Here is a 20,273-nt window from a genome sequence, read left to right on the forward strand (position 1 = left end):
TTCCAAAAAAACATATTCCCCTGGACTGTAAAATTTCTATGTGACGTGCGTGTAATCACTTTGTAAAATGACCTTAAGTCCTATTTCTGCCAAAAGGGTAAAAATACTGAGCTCTGTTCTCGTCTCAATCTCCCCTCAGCAGCCACTAAAGCCCAGAAAACTCAGTTGACTGTATTTGTGTGAGCAGGGCCCCGTTGAACTCTCACTCAATGAGGCAAGTGTTGACAGAGGGCAGAAATGGCACGTCGTACCATGGCTTCTAGGCAACGTCTGGCAATGTGGAGATTATTGGCAGCGGCTTTCCCTGAAGTTCTTGTATTACTGGATTTCTGAAAGCCAGCAATTTCCCGACTCATTCCCTCAGTCTTTCTGACAGTTTAGTGAACATCTAATTTCTTGTATAAAACCTCTTCCTACTTAAAATATTTAAAGCAATTTGTTTTCTAGACCAAGAACTTCTACATGAACTTAGCATTTGTCTTTGTGTATGGCGTTTTTCGATCCGTTTCCATTTTGTCTTCTTGCTGTTGGGTTGCTGTCTTCACAAACCTTAATTAACAGAAATATTCTCTAAGGCTTCTAATTCTTATCTTTTCTACTTCTCATTAATCTATCTGGAATTTCCTTTTGCACATTATGTGAGTACTAGTATGTTTATTAAATAATAATGTTTTCCCACCCGAATGAGATACTATCCTGGTCTACAAAGTTGTTTTTATTTCTGGGCCACCTGGTCTATTCCAATAATTGCTTTGTCTACTTCTGAGCAATGCTACATGTGTCAACTGCTGTGGCTTTAGCAAATATCTTAACGACTGGGCACGGGGTGTGGTGGGGGGAAAGGCACACACTGTACTGGAACAATAAAATGAATTAAAAAATAAAGTCAATGCAAAAAAAATTATTTAAAGATTTTATTTATTTATCTTTAGAGGGGAAGGGAAAGAGAGGAGAGAAATATCATTGTATGGTTGCCTCTTGTGCGTCCCCTGCTGGGAACTGGCCTGCAACCCAAGCATGTGCCCTGACTGGGAATCGAACCTCGATCCTCTGGTTCGCAGGCCCGCACTCAATCCACTGAGCTACACCAGCCAGGGCCAAAATAATTTTTAACCATAAAAAAAATAAAAAAATATTTTAACAATTGGTTTGTAAATTTAAATTCAATGGAGATGATATAAAACCATAACTTGTTCTAACAGGTTAACTCAGTTGAATACAGAACTCAGAATACAACCTATCTTTGTATCTCTGTGCATGTATTGGAACTTCCTGTAAATATCAAAAACCAGAAACAACTGAATGCTTGGCTAACATAAGGAAATAATGGTCAATCCGAATCTGATTTCAAATGTTTGAGAAGAGCAGCCTCACTCTTCTTGCTGATGCTTTTGTACTAATTGAATGTTATAACATTGAATTTATAAGGTAATGTCATCTTTTTATATATTTTCAATCATTCACTTGTTTGATTTATTTATAGAGACGTAATTCATTGAGTTCCCCCTTTAAAGTATTCAGTTTGGTGGCTTTTAGTACATTCACATTGATAATTGCATTGATCACCTGTTACCTAATTCCTGTTTGTCTAATTTTTTTATTTAAAAAAGGAAAAAACAAAAGTGTAATTCTTTCAATAAATATCATCTGATCTGCATACAGTTATATCACAGAAAGTGAAGTTCATAATTTTTGAACGATGGCAGTAATTTTTCAACCTAGTAATCAGTGTTCACACAGTTTCAATAATTGCAGCAATTTCCTTGAACTGCTTGTAGAAATTCTGGAAAGAAAAGAGAAAAATAACATTAATTTTGCGTTCAGTGGTAATTTAAGTAGTTCTTCTAATAATATCTGACCACCAGAGGCTATAAAACACATTAAGATTACATTTTGATGTTATATTCTCATCTATTATAGAAGGTTATTCTCCAAAACAAAGAGGTATAATTTGGTACTAAAGCAGAATTGGACAATCAGCACACAACTAAGCTTTTTTAAAACGCATACAAGGAAGTTCTTTCGAGATTACACCAGAAAGATTTATTAACTACCCAGCACTGTCCTAGAAACTGAAGATAAAAACAAAAAAACGACAATTTGGTTTCCAGGCCTCAAATCACTTTAAATCTGGCTGAAAGACTGGATTTCAGGGTAATAGGGACTGTTTTGTTTAAGGTAAGCGTCCCATTACAATAGGAGAGACCCAACATTGATAATGGCTTGAATGGTAGAAGCTCATTTTTCTTTCATTTAAAAATGGACCTAGTCTGACCACTGTCCTGCAGAAGTCATCTTCTTTATTCACATCACAGCTAAGGGGAGGATCAAACAAACCCCGTCTTTCTTCTCTCAACCTGCTAGGAAGCAAGGAGGCAAACTTTCATTTTAATTGCAGTGATAAATTGTCCAACCATCCTGATTGGTTGGTTACATAGAGGTTTAAGGTAGGTTTAATTTTGTTTAAAAAAAAAAAAAAAACAACCCAACAAATTAATCCGACATTTCAGGTTCATTGTAATTCACACCCGCTACAATAGTGCTTATTATGATGTGCAATTATATATTAAGTGTTTTTATACACTTGTCCATTGTCTTACAGCTTATAAATTCTATCAGGGCAAGAAGGTTCTCAGATAATTTTCTCAAGTAAATGTTGAATTAATGAATTTTGCATATAATATGGTAAGTACCAATTGTTTACTTAACTCATGAGTAAAGTGTACCAGAGTGCAAGGTGGAAAAGGACATCAGGAATAAATATTCAAAGAAAGGTCAATAAAATAAAACAAAAATTTAATCTCAGCAATTAGGATTCCCTCTAATGATTTACATATTTACATTTCTCTTCCTCTTTGGTCTTAATTCTTTATTGCTACTTAAGAATATACATATTTTGTTTTAATTCATATGTAAATTGATTGTGGAATGAAGCAGGGTGTAACTATTTCTTTAAAAACATACATTGTTGATCAAAATTTCAGCTACAAAAAGGGTATAAACTAAAAGCTCAAGGAACATTCCCACGGTCTCAGTCCTGTAACGTGACTAACAGACTGTTTGCCTGGGTAGATTCTAAGCCATGTAAACACTTTAAAAGAGTTTGTGGTGTTTTTCCTATGAGGAAAAAACATTCTGGAGGTGGAATCAGAGAGCATAAATGCAGCACAGAAAAATAAGAACAAGGCAAGGATTCAGAATTACCAAGTGAGTTGAAACCTATATTCTTTTGCAATTGACTGAGTCCTTATATTCACTTGGCTACTCACATATCACAATATACTACATTTATTTCCTTTCAACCAAGCCCTAATTACTTTTGAGACGCTAATTAGTATTATTAATGTTGCATCTATGACCATTATTTTTATTCTAAAGCAGAGATATCAGGGTTTTTTAAAATTTTATTTATTTATCTTTAGAGGGGAAGGGAAGGAGAGAGGAAGAGAAATATCAATGTATGGTTGCCTCTCGTGCGTCCCCTGCTGGGACCTGGCCTGCAACCCAGGCATGTGCCCTGACTGGGAATTGAACCACGATTCTTTGGTTCGCAGGCTGGTGCTCAATCCACTGAGCTACCCCAGGCAAGGCGAGATTTCAGTTTTGAAAGCAAGAAATTAAAGGGGGAAAAAGACCCTTAAAATATATAAAAAAATACCCTATCATATGACCCAGCAACCCGACTTCTGGGTATATATCCAAAGGAAATAAAATCAGTATCTCAAAGAGATATCTACACTCCTATGTTCAGTGCAGCATTATTTACAGTATATGCTAAATACATACACATACACATACATATACACAACAGAACACTGCTCATCTTGAAAAAGAAGGAAACACTGCTAATGTGACAGCATGAATGGAGGACATGTGCTGAGTGAAATAAGGCAGACACAGAAAGACAAACACCGCCTGCTCTCACTCACACATGCAATCTAAAAAGTGGAACCCATGGTAACAGAGAGTAGAAGTTTGTCAAAGATACAAAATTCGAGTTATAAGATGACTAAGTCTGGAGACCTAATGTACAGACAGCATGGTGACCAGGTAACAAAAATGTATCATATACGTGAAATTTGCCAGGAGGGCACATCTTCAGTGTTCTCAGCACAGACACACAAAGAAGGTAAGACACACAAAGAAGGTAACTACGTGAGTTGACAGATATTTTAGTTAGTTTAACCGTGGCAATCATTTCACAATGTATTTATACACCAAAATCTCACTTATACACCTTAGATATATAACATTTTCCCTTTCAATTAAGCCTTAATAAAGGTGAGGGGGAAAGTGTAGCTTGCAAAAGAAGAAATCAAAAACATCCTAAAGTGGTATACAGGAGGTTCTTTAGAGTACTAACTGCTGTGAAGATTCTTATCTGTTCACTCAGGAAGAAATCAAACAAAAATTCAAGCCTCTGTTAGTCAATGACAAAACATTTCCCTGTATGTACATTTAAAAGAAAATTTAATTTCTCACCTACTCCCTTTTTTCTTCTTTATTGAAAAGAGGTAGAATGATAATATGAATAAAATGACCCCAATATAAACCACTGAGTTACTCAAATTGCTAGCTAATAGAACTAGTCATCAAGTATTGGTCCTCTGATCTGCATTTTATAATCATTATTAGTCAGAAGATTTGAGGTCAACACTATCCAAAATCAGCTTCATTTAGCTTATCCTTCTTGAATATTAAGCCTAAAGAGTAACAATAAAACAGTTAAAAGCAAAGTAAATATCCTGCCTGAGAAGATGAGAAGTTCCTGAATATATTACACAAGAGCACTGTGAAAGTCAGTATACAAATCCAGCACATTACACTGAAAATAGTTTCTCAAATTCCCAGAGAAAATAAATTCAGATCTTTTATATTAGTAAATGTAAGGCACATCAAAACAACTGCAAATAAAAACGATTAATACTCTCCCTTAAGAAAAATTTACAGAACAGTGAGCTAAAATTCACTGAGTTAAATCACAAACCTGAAACTGTGGAATGGTCATTTCAAAAGACTTGACCTTTACTTGGCCGGAATGATCCGCCACTTTTAGCATCACTGCAACATAGGGATACTTGAGAGATCTGCAACTGTCTGAGCTCACAGCCATCCCCAGTTTCCACTGAAAATCGACAAGCTGTAATGAAAACAGCACAAAACAATACATTGAAATATCTGTCCTGAATGCAGATATTTATTTAATTTCACTGCTCTCATAGTCAACTCTTGCCAAACATAATAAAAAAAAATATCTTCACTCTAATATTGCTGGAGGAAAACCAACCAAAGGGAGAAAGGCAATAAGGGATATATAAACAGAGTTAGCAATCAATACTGTCATAATTACAAAAGCAAAAAAAAAACACCCCAAACCAAAAAAACCCCACAACTTCCACCAGATGTGTAATGGAAGTAGAAGGAAGATGAGGCAGTACCGGTTTTCCCTTCATTTTGCTCCTGCACTTGAGGGGACTCCAAGGGGTTTGGTCTGTCTCTTCTATTCCCTGTTCTACGCATGCCTCCCCCTATTCCACAACCTAAAAGTCCTAAAATGGAAGCTGAATTACATACCATCTTCATATTTACGCGAGGCACACATGGGAACCATTCCAGGTTCTTTCCTCACCACTGTCCTCAGCCTGAAACCCGACATGAGCATAAGGACCAGGTGACAGGTGGTTTTGCATTTCATCACTGTTGACGATGGACACCGGCCAGGTGATGTGCTATGCTGTTTACATGTATTAAATGCCTCACTTGAATCATCACATTATAGGCTATCATTTCCATTTTGCAGATGACACAACTGAATTTCAGATGGCTTAAGTAATGTGCACAAGGGCACACATTTCTGGAATCAGAATTGAAACCTGTTTGACTCCAAAAATCACATGCTTATTGGCTATTGGCTGGCTCAGTACTTTGCAGCTAATTCCTGTCCATGGTTGTTCACTGCTGCTACGGCATAAACAGGATGAGCTAGCTGTAGCTCCCAATGCTAACTCTGAAACATAAGGCCATGAGTGGAGGAATTAGCAGGCACCCACAAAAAATGCTTCTTTAAAAATACTGACTGATACCTTCTGCTACCAAATTAATGCTGATTGTGTAAAAGATTTGCTTGTTAATAAATTTCTTTTTACAAAAGGTGGGATTAGTGTGAGGATCAGCATTTCCTTCTGTCTCAGACTGGCTTTGAAACAATCAACTATGCCATTAAGGTCAGAATGGTGCTGATAAAAGGTTAAATACATTTAATAAGTAAAAAGATTGTACATTTTATATAAAAGTGCCCCATACAAAAATAAAGATAGTAGATGCATAACCAAAGAACTGTAACTGAATAAGCGTATGAAAAGGAAACAGGAAATGCAAATTTAAACCACAATGAAATACCACTGCACACCTACCAAAACGCTAACTTATAAGTCTGACAATTCTAAGTGTTAGGAAAAAGGAAGTGTCATGTGCTGCTGACGGGAGTCTAAATTGGGCCAGTCTTTCAGAAAACTGGCTTTGCATGGGGAGGGTGAAGGTGTGCACACCTTGTGACCCAGTGATTCAACTACAAATACAACCTAAAAAGCCTGTGCATATATTCACAGGATACATACACCAGAATGTTCCTGGCAGCTTTATTCCTAATAGCCCTAAATTACAAACACCTCAAATGGACATCAGTAATGGGGCAGATAAATGAAATGCTATACAGCAATGCAAATGAATGAACTTCGGCTACACTCAACACAAAAAATACCGAAAGCAACAAGTCAAAAAGATGTGATTCCATTTGCTTAAAAAGAACAGAAAAGAGCTCAGGAATGCATACATAGATGGCGAAACGATAAGAAGCACGAATATGATGATCACCAAAGGTTGCGAGGGAAGGAAGAGGTTTGATGGTGGAGGGGCACGTGGTTAGACTTCTGGGGACTGCTAATGCTCCGTTTCGTGAGTTTTGATTGTGGTTACACAGATGTTCACTTTAACTTACTCCCTCTTTGTCAGTAACCACACGAGGAGATGAAGGTTAACTAAAATGACTGCGGTAATCTTTCCACAGAATATGTCTGTCGAGTCATTATGTGGTACACCTTAAACAGGAGTGCCCAACCTGTAGCCCACAGGCCGCATGCAGCTCAGAATGGTTATGAATGTGACCCAACACAAAATCGTAAATTTACCTAAATATTATAAGACTTTTTTGTGATTACGCGTTGCAATGTATTTAATGTGTGGCCTAAGACAACTCTTCTTCCAGTAAGGCCTAGAGACACCAAAAGGTCGGTCACCCCTGCAATTTACACAGTGCTCTAGGTCAACTGTATCTCAATCAAACTGAAAAAATTAAAATAACTCATTAAACTGTCCATATGTTTTGGATATATGTTACTGTGAACATATAGCAGAGTGGGGATGAAGTCGGTGAGTTCCTGGTTGAGAAGAAAAAGATATTGTAGGCTAGGGCAGTCAAGGGAAAGCGGTGCGAAAGGGATAACGTTTGATTCAGTTTGGGGAATAAACAGAACTGAAACTGAGCAAAAATGTGGCTTCTTTATATATTCCATAAATATATAAATAATACATGGCAAGACTAAATGATGACTATTAAGCTTCACCATGAAGAGACGAAAACAGTCACTATATGGTTAAGGAATAGCACATTTATGTGTCTTAATGTGGGAGGCTTTTACAGAAAATACAAAAAACAAAACCTAGAAAAGGGATCAAGAGGCCTAAGTTCTTTGCCAACTGCATGAGTTTTCAGAGGTTTCCAAAACAGTCTCATACACTCCTCTTACTATGGAAAAATAATGTATCATGTTAAATCATGCCTACTTTTCCTGTAGGCAGTGGGGACTCATGGAGCATGACACGACAGTACTATACTGATTCAGAAATACATCGTCTGGCGGCAGGACACAATAATCCAGGTATGAAACTTTACATGCTTGAACGAAGGTGGTGACAAGTAGGATCATGCTGAACCTATAAAGAATTAATCACTAGGTACTGATGACTATAGAGTTAATGGACATTATCAAAGACAACTATAAAATTCGGGCTCAGATGACTGGGAGGATTCTGATATTGTTTATTAATCAGGACTTCATATTTTTTTTATTTCAAACATGTAACACCAAGAAGTGAGAAGGAATATTTAAATAGGAATGTTCCATAAGTGGCTAAAAATCTAAGAACATAATTCAAGGGAGTTCAAGATTAGAGACAGGTTTTTTGTATCAGTTCAGTGGTGATGCCCAAAAGTTTAACTGGACACTTTTAACCTTACTCAGCCTATACAACTCCTTCATGCAAGAAGTTCAGTTTTCACTGTCCATAGTAAAAAGGCAGAGTGAAACATTGCTTATGTGACTCTCAAAGTTTGAAATAAAACTTTGAATAATCTAGAACATTAGCAGAAACGCAATTAAGGAACATAATGTGAGAATCCACTGACCATTACAGCGGAGAAACTCACAGGTGAGGAGATACAGAGACCTGCTGTTCAGAAGAATAACGTGCAAAGTTAGTGTTCACTGGTTAAAAAAAGCTGGGATTCGTTCTATGAGATGAGAATTCCCCAAATTCTGAACTGAACATTTACATGCAAATTAAAAGCAACTTTTTAATAAATATGGTTTAGTCTTAAATAAGATTTAACTGAATAGATATTTAAAGGAATTAAAAACAAACAAAAAATCAAAACAGAACATACATCACTATGGAAAATTTTAATAAAGTATTATAGCCTCAAAATTCTAGAATGAAGAAAATAAATTACAAAGAAAACATGCAAAAAAGTAAGTAGTGAAAAAACATACAAACATCCATAGTAAAACAAATACAAAGAAAAATAATCAGAAAGCAGATGTAGATTAAAAGGTGAACAAAGAAATCAGTTGTAGTCAGTTACACTAAAAATTAACTGATAGGGTAGCTGAAATTATTAGTAATATAAAAACATCACCATAAACACTGCCCATAAAGATAAAATTGACAAAGACCATTTCAGTTTAAATTTATTTTTTATTTTTTAAAACACAACATCGGAGAAGATTAGGAAAATAATCATGCAAAACTCCATCCTAAAAACTGTTTTCGTATTCCTGTGTCTCCATTTCAAGTCTTCATCTGTATGTAATTTTTTAGCTAGAGTCACAAAATACAACACTTTTCTGTTCTGCTTTAAATCAAAGTTTTCAAATGAAAGGAACTGCAAGTGTTCTGCACACCATTAAACGCTCTCAAAAGTGCCGAGGAAAAGACTGATTAAACAACTCATCCAAGGACACAAAACTAGTAGAGCTGGTTATTCAAGTCCAAATCTGCCTGACCCCATCCATACTCCACACATTTTTAATTGTACGCTGCTGCAGCACGATCTGTTTGGAAATAAACTAAGTTCTAGCAGGTCAGGGAGGTAGCTAGGTCTGGAATAGGACAAGAATGCTGAGCAATATTCTACTCACGAGTCCTGAGCTGTCCAATACAGCAGCCACTAGCCAAATGTGACTATTTAAGTTCATTAAAATTAAACAGAATAAAACAATTCAGTTCGCAGTTGCACTAGCTACGTATCAAGTGCTCAACCGTCCCAGGAGGCTGGTGCTACTGCAGTGGACCGTGCCAGCAGAGAACGCGCCCATCACTGCAGACAGCTCTGCTGGACAGCCCCGTGCTACGCCTGTGTTAACATACACGCGGAAACTGATTAAGGCATGAGTTATCAGCAAACTTCTGCTCGAGAATTCATATAAGCTCTAGCTCAAGTAAGCATCTGCTAAGTCACCAGCCTTCCTTATCTTGTTTAATGGCACCTTCGTCTACACTTTGCTTTATTTTCTTAACAGCAGTTATCATTATTGGATATTATAATGTTAACCTTCAAGACAGCAGGAGCATTATTGACCTAGTTTAGTACTGAATCTCCTAGGATACCATCTGGTACAAAGTGAATGTTCCAATAAGTATTTATTGAATTAATATGTTTAGAACAAAGACAGCACCTAAAAATTAGAATATGCACATGTTGCTCCTCACATCAAGAAATGGAGCTTGGCCCTGGCTGGTGTGGCTCAGTGGACTGAGTGCCGGCCTGCAAACCAAAGGGTCACTGGTTCGATTCCCAGCCTAGGACACATGCCTGGGCTGAGGGCCAGATTCCAGACTAGGGAGTGTGCCAGAAGCAACCACATGTTGATGTTTCTCTCCCTCTCTTCCTTTCTCCCTTCCCCTCTCTCTATATAAATAAAATCTTTAAAAATAAAATAAAGTTGCCCTGCCTGGTGTAGCTCAGTGGATTGAGCGCAGGCCTGCGAACCACATGATCGCAGTTCGATTCCCAGTCAGGGCACATGCCTGGGTTGCACAAGGCCAGTTCCCAGCAGGGGACACATCAGAGGCAACCATACATTGCTATTTCTCTCTCTCTCTCCTTCCCTTCCCCTCTAAAGATAAATAAATAAAATTTAAAAAAAAATAATTAATAAATAAATAAATAAAAATAAAATAAAGTTAAAAAAATAAAGCTCATTTTCCCTCTGCATGACTCTGAGCTGTCCCTGTGACTGTTCTGACCAGCAGGATATGGTGGAAGAGGCTCTGGAATCCCCGAGCACAGGCCTTGGACAACTGGAAGTGTCTGTCTTTCTTCATAGAATGCTGGCCCTTGGGACTTGCCATCTTGGAACCCAGCCACCATGATGTGGACAGCGTGTGAGGGAGAATCAAGTCACTCCGATTATCAGCTCTGGCTGAGCTCACAGCCAAAGTCATTACTGAGCTGTGTGAGCCAGCCCTCTTGATTTCCTGCCCAATTAGGCTCCAAGATGACTAAAGCTCTTGCTGAAAGGACAGGGAGTAGGAACCGCCACCCAGCTAAACCCAGTTAACCCGGTGTCACAGGAGATCATGAAATAGTTTCAGGTCACTACGTTCTGGGTGGTTTGAGATGCCGCAATAGGTAACTACAGCAGAACAAAACAACAAGCAGAAAATAACTTTATCAGNGGAACCCAGCCACCATGATGTGGACAGCCGTGTGAGGGAGAATCAAGTCACTCCGATTATCAGCTCTGGCTGAGCTCACAGCCAAAGTCATTACTGAGCTGTGTGAGCGAGCCCTCTTGATTTCCTGCCCAATTAGGCTCCAAGATGACTAAAGCTCTTGCTGAAAGGACAGGGAGTAGGAACCGCCACCCAGCTAAACCCAGTTAACCCGGTGTCACAGGAGATCATGAAATAGTTTCAGGTCACTACGTTCTGGGTGGTTTGAGATTCCGCAATAGGTAACTACAGCAGAACAAAACAACAAGCAGAAAATAACTTTATCAGCAAGAACATGACATATAACTTATCAAAAATGTCTCCTTGTAACTATATAACCTGAACGGTATCAGTTGATGGGAATTTTAGCAAATACAAATAACCAAAAAAAAATTTCAAGTAACCATTTACCTCTAAGGTACAAAAATAATACAGCAAAATAAAGTCTTTCCCATGAAACACTTTCACTCCTAGTAAGTTCATAGCGTAACTACCCAGCAACAGCAAACACACATCATCTCCCCTCAACAATGCTTCTCATCCGCAGTTCATTTCTACTAATGACGCCCACTTTCCTAGTGACTCACACATGAACTTTGGTCACCTTTGGTTTCTCTCTCTCCCTTATTCAAAACGTGTATGAACTGACAGGTACTCAAGATTTTATTTCAGCCAGTGCCACTGACATGCATTCCCTCTTCCCAGTCCCACTGCTGCAAATCTACTGACAGCCTGTTTTCCAAACCTCGTCTTGGGTTTTACTGCAGCCTCCTAATTAGTTACTTGCCTGTAGGCCTTCTCGGCTCCAATCCAGAGTATAGTCTCTAAATACTGCATATAAATGAACAAAATCTAATACACCAAGTGAAAACCTATAAAGTCACCTGCTTCAATAGCTACTTACCAACCACTTCCCTAGCACTAATGTCATGCATGTCACAGCAGTTCCCAAGAGCTTTCCTCCTGATACTCAAACTGGACCGCATCCCTTCGTTAAGGTAACTTTCAACCTTCACAGCTTTGCTCACGCTGTTCATTCCTTTTGGCATACAACTCTCCAACATCTTAAAATTCTACTTGCTCTGTGAAGTCCTTCCTGGTTTGCTTGACCTTTCTAAAAACGTTCTATGTTACTTCTTATGCCCTAGCACTTAGAACGTTCTGCTTTGTTTACTAGACACCTGTGGGTTCGTTTTTCTGACCCCATCTGCTCGACTGTAAATGCCTTCAGGGCGGTTAGTATACGGTAACATCCAACACAGCACACAGGACAAAACAGTCACACATTTACAGACCATTACACAATCGGTACAAAATTTAAATAATTATTTCTTATCTATGGGAACAGGGAAAATGGCACTAGATAGTGTCAATAAAACATATTCCTTTTAATTTATACCATAAAATTGGCAAGAAAAAAATGTGGCAGCAACAGGGACAATCATTCATCTGTGAAGAGTTCTAATTAGCTATCTAGAGAACCATGAATTACTTTAAAAATGATTCTAAGTATCATAGCGTGAAATAATTGCAGACCTCTGGTGCTGGGCAACAGAGCACCGTAGTTTGTTCAATTTAACAAGCACAGACTCTAAAGTCAGACGCACCTGAGTTTGAATCTCAGCTCTCCCACCTTATAACATGGTTTTGTACAAGTTACAAGTTACAACGTCTCTATGCCCCATTATTCCAGTATTTACTAAACAACACTATGCACTGTGGTTATAGAAAAGAATAAAACAAAGTTCCTGACCTCAGCAATTTGCATTCTAGAGGGGAATCCAGCCAATTAACATATAACAAAGTTATAGTGTTATAAAAAGTGTTAAAAAGAAAGTTAGGTGGTAGGGTGACCAAGAATGGCTGATTAGATAGACTCCGCGGTGACCTCTTTGAAGAGCTGGCTTTTGAGGAGCAAGAGACCTGAATTGAGTGAAGGAAAAAGCGAGATGGATATCTAGAGAAAAGAATTCTGGACAGAGGGAGAAGCATGCCCAGCATGTATACAGGGAGCCATGGGGCCAGAGGGGCATGAGTGGGAAGAGATGAGGAACCCATCTGGGGACTGTAGGCAAGTAAATCCATTTTGAAGGGCCTGTGGGCCAAAGTAAATATTTAAGACTTTTCTCCAATGCGGCAGGAAATCTGTTAAGAGGCTCTGGGCAGAGGAGAGACCTGGTCTAACACTGATTGCAAAAGGCCCAACCAGATTGTTGGACGGGGCATTAAGTTTAGGAAGGAAAGCAAGGAAATCCTACTGGGAACCTACTGCAGTAGGCTAGGCAAGAGGATGGTGGCTTGGACTGAGGCAGGAAAGGGAGGTGGATTGAGAGTTTGTTTTTAAAGGGAGAGAAGAATACACTGATGGGTTATATGAAGGTTGTAAACTCTCATTGGAGGTGTGGTCCAAGTCAACCTGGATAATTCATATCCTGGTGAGAAATAGAGAAGGTATTATCCCTCAAAGAATTCAAACTTTAATAGCCAGAAATGTCAGCCATATCTGGTACATTTAAACAGCATATACTACAAAAAATTATTTATAGCTAATTTTTTCCTTCTGTATTACACTTGAGTAGACATGATCATAGACATGCAGCAGTGTAATACCAAAAGAGCATGACCTGTGAATTAAACAGGCCAATTTCAAGAGTTCCTGAAAGTAACATTCACCAAAGTGTGAAGTGTGAAGCCCTCCTACTGATGAGATCCCCAAGATTTCAGCTCAGACTTTTCCACACTGAGCCTCTGCAATTTGTCAAGTACAGGTTTTCCTACCCTCATGCTGGTTTTTGCAGAGGTTTCTATTTTGGTAAATTGTAATTCTCTATAGCACTGGTGTGGCCAAATCCCGCCCAGCACCTTATTTCTACCCAGGGGAAGCACTGAGCTCCTTGCCTCTAAGTTAAGGAGTAGTTACGTTTATACAGTTCTAAAATGACATTCAGCCCTTTGAAGAAAATCATGAGGCTGATGTGGCCCCGGTGAAAATGAGTTTGACAACTCTGCTCTACAGTCATGTCTTCTGAATTTTGGAAGAAGTGGTATACCTTTGTCACCTCAATTCTAACAATCCAAGAAGAGTTGTTTAAAAAGTTTGTTCAGCTTTTTGCTTGCTTTTAGAATAGTGATGACTTTCAACACCCTTACACGATGGATTGGAAACTGGAAATCTATCACTTTCTGTAATTTTCTTCATAAAACTTTAAAATACTTTATTTATTTATTTTTAGAGAGAGTGGAAGGGAGGGAGAGAGAATCATCAATGTGTGAGATACTGTGATTAGTTGCCTCTGGCACACCCCTGATGGCCCTGCCCACAACCCAGGCATATGCCCCAACTGGGAATCAACTGGTGACCCTTTGGTTCACAGGCCAGCACTCAGTCGACTGAGCCACACCAGCCAGGGCTCTTGAGGTGAGGAGTTTCCTTGATTATCCAGGTGGGCCCAACGTGATCATAAAGTCCTTATAAGAGGGAGGCAGGAGGGTCAGAGTTGACAAGGCAAAGCGATGATGAGGGTAGCAGAAAGAGATGTGACAACAGAAGCAGTGGATGGAATCCTGTGCTTTGAAGACGGAGGCAGACCCCACAAGCTAAGCAATGTGAGAAGCCTCTAGAAGCTGAAAAAGACAGGGAAACAGATTCCCCCCCAAGAGCCTCCAGAAGGAACACAGCCCTGCCAAAGCCTTGATTTTTAGTCCCACAACACTCATACCTCAAGAAAAAGTTTTAAGTTTTAAAAACCCTATACTCCAATATAATTGTTACTCAAATAAACATGATTTAGTGTAAGTGAATAGATACCATAATTTAGGGAAGACTGAACCAAAATACACGAACTCAGTAACTCTGAGCAAGAACAGATGAGTGATGATTACTGAGTTCCCCTACCTCCCAGGAATCCTTGAAAACAACAAACTGCAAGATCAATTGGAGACACACAGTCTCTTGGCCCTTTGTCCTTATGATTTCTTATTTCAGCCCTTTCTTACAGTATTTTGCATGGACTTGGGTGACTCCTAACCTAAAATACTTTAGTTTCAGTACTCTTCTGGGGAGAGTGTTGTAAGTTGTCTAAAAACGGTTTATTAGCTAAAATAGGACAAGGACACTTGGAACAAAGAAACAGGATTAAGCTACATCTAAAAAAGTCAAATCAAATCCTTATTAGCATAAATATATGCACATTGGAAGATTAAAGAAGTACACACTCCATCCTCCAGTATACTTTAAATAACTGGTTTTGAAAACCAAGAAACTGTTAGCGGTGTTATCTTTGTAAATGTTAATAATTTCTTCCCTCTATAGTCATTCTAAAATACAAGCTTTGCCTAGCTTCCAAAAAATGACGCCTAAGGAAGAACAACAGTCTGAACTCTCTCGGCCGGGATTGGTGGGGTGGTTCAGGCTGGGATTGGTGGGGAGGTTCAATTACAATGGCAGTGTCTACCATACCAGATGCGACCAGAAAGGAGCCACAACAGCCACCGGCATGCGGGCACGGGCTTTTGACTGGGGGCGTGGGCAGTCGCGAAGGGGCGGGTAGCGGGTAAGTTGGGAAAGGTTGGCAGAGGCTTCGTCTGGCTTCCCCAAGCCGCAGTCCGGCCAGGTGCAGCAGCCGGCCCCTTCCCTAGCAGAGGCAGGGCGGGGCTACCACTCACTCACCTGGTTGGTGACCTGAAACGGAAGCAGAAAAAACCCAATTTACAGAATGATCTTTCTTGACCTATGAGCCCGCGTCCCCGATTTATTCTACGCCAAGCTTTACCCTGGCCTTAGCATCCAAGAGCGGATCGCCTGATGCTTCCATGGCACGTGTCCAGGGATCAGACCCCAGTCCCCAGAACGCTCCTCAGGATGGCAGTACTTCCGCTCCCTCCTCCCGGCCCAGCACCCTGGAGCTCGCAGTGAATATAGGGGAGCAGGAAACAAATATCTTTGTGTAAGTCGTCCATAGTGTCAATTAAATACCAATTTAAAGAATTCAAATAGAAAATAATTAATTTTTGTAGTATTGTGATTCCGAATATTTAGAATATACCCTGCCAGGAAAGGACTTATTAATTTTAGTATGCCTTCTCCCCCTACCAGCACTACAGAGGTGGACTCTTCCCGCATACTCCGCCCCCTACGCTGTGCGAACTCGTGCCTGCAGGAGTCCTTGATCCAATTAGAAGGCGGCTAGGAAGCCACACCCCCTTTCACGCAGAAGTTAAGTCTTACGAAAGAGAAGCTCGTGAGAACTTTAGTTACTAGATGAGCTTTTATCGTATGTATTCACTCCCGCGGCCTCGCTGGTGGTGGGGTTGGGATACTTTCTTCATCTCCGCTGCCCTCCGCCCCACCCCCCAGCACTCAGCCTAACTACAGCAACTGCATGTTCTCTGGTCTTCCCACTTCCCCCCTACTCATCTCAAATCCACTCTACAGAGCACCCATAGTGATTTTACCCCCCACCAGTTTTTTTATTTGGAAAAACTTGAATTATTTTTTCGAATAGTTGCAAAAATTGTTCAATAAGCATACATACACACTTCATCTAGATTCTCCAACTTAACGTATTTACACATTTGCGTTTACCCTAGAGTCATGCATAGCAATGATGACATATTATTCCTAAATACTTGAGCATGTATCTCCTATGAACAAGGACAGTCTCCTAAAAAAATCTCAACTCTCCCACTCAGGAAGTTTAAAATCAATAAAATACTATTATCTAACAAATGGACCAAATCCAAATTTCCTTAATCGTCTCAACAGTGTTTTTATAAATTGTTCCCTGACTCCTGTGGCCCGGTTGGGCATCAGTCTCGGGTTGGATTCCCCATGAGGGCGCATGCCTGGGTTGTAGGTTCGGTACCCACATACAACTCTTTAATTATTTTAACTAAATGTTATTTTAGGAATGGAAATAATAAATGTTAATAATAAATGGAAAGATAAATGGAAATAATAAATAATAAATGGCCTGGGTTGTGGGTTTGGTACTCACATACAACTTGAATTTGCCAATGAACTCTGGTGGGGGGTCCAACAGAGAGACAACCAATGGATGTTTCTCTCCTCTTTCTCCCTCCCTTCCCCTCTGTCTAAAAATAAATAAATATAATCTTTAGAAAAATGGTTCCCTACCCACCCACGTAATCTGATTAAGGACAACTTGATGCGTTTAGTCACAGTGTTTCCTTGGTCTCTAACCTAGAACTGCCCTGGTGAAATGGCAGGACAGGGGGCTCAGGGGGAGAAGCCACTTTCAGGTCGTTGGCAGAACTCAGTTTTATGCAGTTGCCATTTCCATGCTGACTTTTGAAGGAGGGTTCTCAGCTTCTAGAGGTCATCCACATTCTTGTCCTATGACCCCTTCCTCCATCATCAAAGCCAGTTATGTCATTTCATGTCCTTGTCACAGTTTGAATCTTTTTGACTGCCAGTTCTACATCATGTCTTTCACCATGTTGTTATGACACCAGTGTGTCCAAGATACTGTTTTTAAGGTCTTAAATGATCACTTTAGAATTACCCAGATAATACAGGATAACCTCCTTGAAGTCCATAACTTTAATTACATCGGCAAAGTCGCTTCAGAGCAGTACCTAGATTGTGTTTGATTGAACAACGAAAGACAAGAATCTCGGAGAAAGGGATATCTTTTAAAATCCAGCCTACCACAAATAACTCTCATATAAGTGTTGGAGAAATACATTAGTTAACGCTTGTAAAGATGTAAAGGCCCTAAATTGCCTTGTAGCACTCAGAATCTATTTTTTTTTAAAGGCACTGACTCAAGGCTATTAGATCTGACTGTACTAATTAGCTTGGGAACATAGTCTCTGAATGAATCAAATTCTTTCTTTCCTGTGGAAGTCTGATAAAAGACAAGAACTCTGGTATATCCTTCTGGTCAGTGCATAAGTTTCATTCGTCAGGGAGTATTTCTCTTATTTTATTTTATTTTATTTATTTATCTTTTAGAGGGTAAGGGAAGGAGAGAGGGAGAGAAACATCAATGTATGGTTACCTCTTGTACATCCCCTGCTGGGAACTGGCCTGCAACCCAGTCATGTGCCCTGACTGGGAATCGAACCTTGATCCTGTGGTTCACAGGCTCACACTTAATCCACTGAGCTACACCAGCCAGGGCTGTCATGGAGTATTTCTCTGTAGCCTGTGGTTGCCATCAGAATATGATCCATGGGGGAATTATGCTCCATGGAAGGCTGTATGCACACACAGGCACACGTGTGTGCACACACATATGTAAATCTCAACTATATGAAAACTCTCCTACAGAGTGAAAAGAATTTATTAAAAAGTTATTTTTTGCCCTGGCTGGTGTAGCTCAGTGGATTGACCTCGGGCCTGCAAACCACACGATCGCGGTTCGATTCCCAGTCAGGTCACGTGCCGGGTTGCAGGCCAGTTCCCAGCAGGGGACTCACGAGAGGCAACCATACATTGATATTTCTCTCCTTCTCTCCTTCCCTTCCCCTCTAAAGATAAATAAATAAAATCTTTTTAAAAAGTTATTTTTTGTATTTCTCTGTATTTTTCATACATTTAAAAAAACTTTATCTTAAAACATTTTTAATTAGACATGACTGTCCCTCTATTGGTGTAATTTGGGGAGAGTAAAATGTCAGTTGTGTGTAGTCCAGACTCCACCAGTTGTTACTCTTGTCCTTGGACTCCTGACAGTGTAGCAACAGATGTGATCAACAGCTGTTTATTTTTAAGACCTTTCTCTTACAAATTGTCAAAATTTATGTAAGCTTATGACTTTGGAAATATAGATTTTATAAATAGAGTCAGGAAAAAAATTAAAATTAAAAACGTTTAGGCATAACTTGTATTTACATTTATTTTTATCTTATGACTTGTGAGTAGCACACATAGACCAGACAATGCTTTTGGAGCTCATACCGTCAGATATGTAGGGGAATGTATGCAGAACCATGGCATGAACTCTGATCTCACAAGAGTGGCAGTGCAATGGAGAAAACAAAGTGGATACACATGAAGCAAGTAATACTTCAATCTAAGCTCACATTTTGGGGGATTTGGGATGCCAAATGATATAAATTCAACTCACACTAGCCTGAGAAAAGTAGCAGAAATTGCTGTTTCACAGGAATGGCCTCTGAAATGTAGGGGGAGAGTCAAAGGGCCCAATCTCTGTTTCCCAGTTGCGGTACTGCCTTCTGTTTGTCTGATGGCTTTGTTCTCTTAGGTGTCTCCCTATGTTACTGGGGGTGGGTATGTGCCAATGCCTTTATGACCACCAGTATCTCTGGGGTCACAGCCTATGACTCATGATCCGAGGGGAAAGAGGATGCTGCTCTTCTTTCTCAGTTCTCAGAGATGGAAGGACTCTGATTTGCCTGACAGTGTGGTGGGTCTCCTTGGACCAATACTGAGTTAGAGTGATACATGAACTTTTTTCCCCTGTAGTTCCTGTTGTGGCCACAAAAGGCAGAATTTTGTTATTGGCAGAGTCACTAGCAGCAAAAGGAGTGAGATCTACCCAATACAAGATAGAGGTGATGATGCAGTAAAACTTAGATGAAAAGATTTTGGGAAGACAAAAAACATGTCCACTAAGCACATCACTGTACTGTACCATACTATACTATACCAAACCATACCATACTATATCAATGGTGGTAGTAGACAGATGTCAACTTCCAAATCCCCAGAACCTGTGAATATATTAGGTTACATGGCAAGGGAGGATTAAGGTTGTGAATAGAATTAAGTTTGCTAATCAGTGGACCTTAAAATAAGGAGATGTTCCTGAATTGCCCAGATAAGCCCAATGTCATCACAAGGGACCTTAAATGTGGACGATGGCAGCAAAGGAGTTAGAGTCGGAGAGAAACTTTCAGCTATAGATGTGAGGAAGGTTCAGGCGGCTGTTGCTCTCTTTGAAGGAACCAAAGCCAGGAACCAAAGAAGGCAGCCCCTGGAAGCTGGATTAGGAAAGAAAATGGATTCTCCCATACAGCTTCCAGGAAGAATACAGCCCTATAAACACCTTAATTTTGGCCCAGGGACCCCTCTCAGACTTCTGACCTTCAGGCTGTAAGAGAATAAATTTGTGATTTTTTTTAGGCACAAAGGTTGTGGCAATTTGTTCCAGCAGCGGCAGGAAACTATGACGAATGGAGGATTACATGACGTGCTGGAAGCTTTCGAGTCCCATGGGCTGGACCTAAAGTCT

At 39.7% G+C, this 20,273-nt stretch overlaps 1 protein-coding gene across 1 annotated transcript; it reads right to left on the reverse strand.

Moving 5' to 3' along the window:
• Positions 1–1,256: 1,256 nt before the first annotated feature.
• COMMD6 (COMM domain containing 6) lies at positions 1,257–15,962 on the reverse strand. Its single transcript, XM_037059347.1, has 4 exons — positions 15,825–15,962; positions 15,722–15,733; positions 4,988–5,140; positions 1,257–1,783 (listed from the first exon to the last, which is right to left on the reverse strand). The coding sequence occupies exons 1-4, from the start codon at positions 15,864–15,866 to the stop codon at positions 1,733–1,735; spliced, it is 258 nt and encodes an 85-aa protein (XP_036915242.1). The 5' UTR covers positions 15,867–15,962; the 3' UTR covers positions 1,257–1,732.
• Positions 15,963–20,273: the final 4,311 nt, after the last annotated feature.

This window comes from Sturnira hondurensis, unplaced genomic scaffold (assembly GCF_014824575.4).
Source record: "Sturnira hondurensis isolate 20B ecotype Veracruz unplaced genomic scaffold, ASM1482457v3 Scaffold0010812, whole genome shotgun sequence".
Taxonomy (NCBI): domain Eukaryota; kingdom Metazoa; phylum Chordata; class Mammalia; order Chiroptera; family Phyllostomidae; genus Sturnira; species Sturnira hondurensis.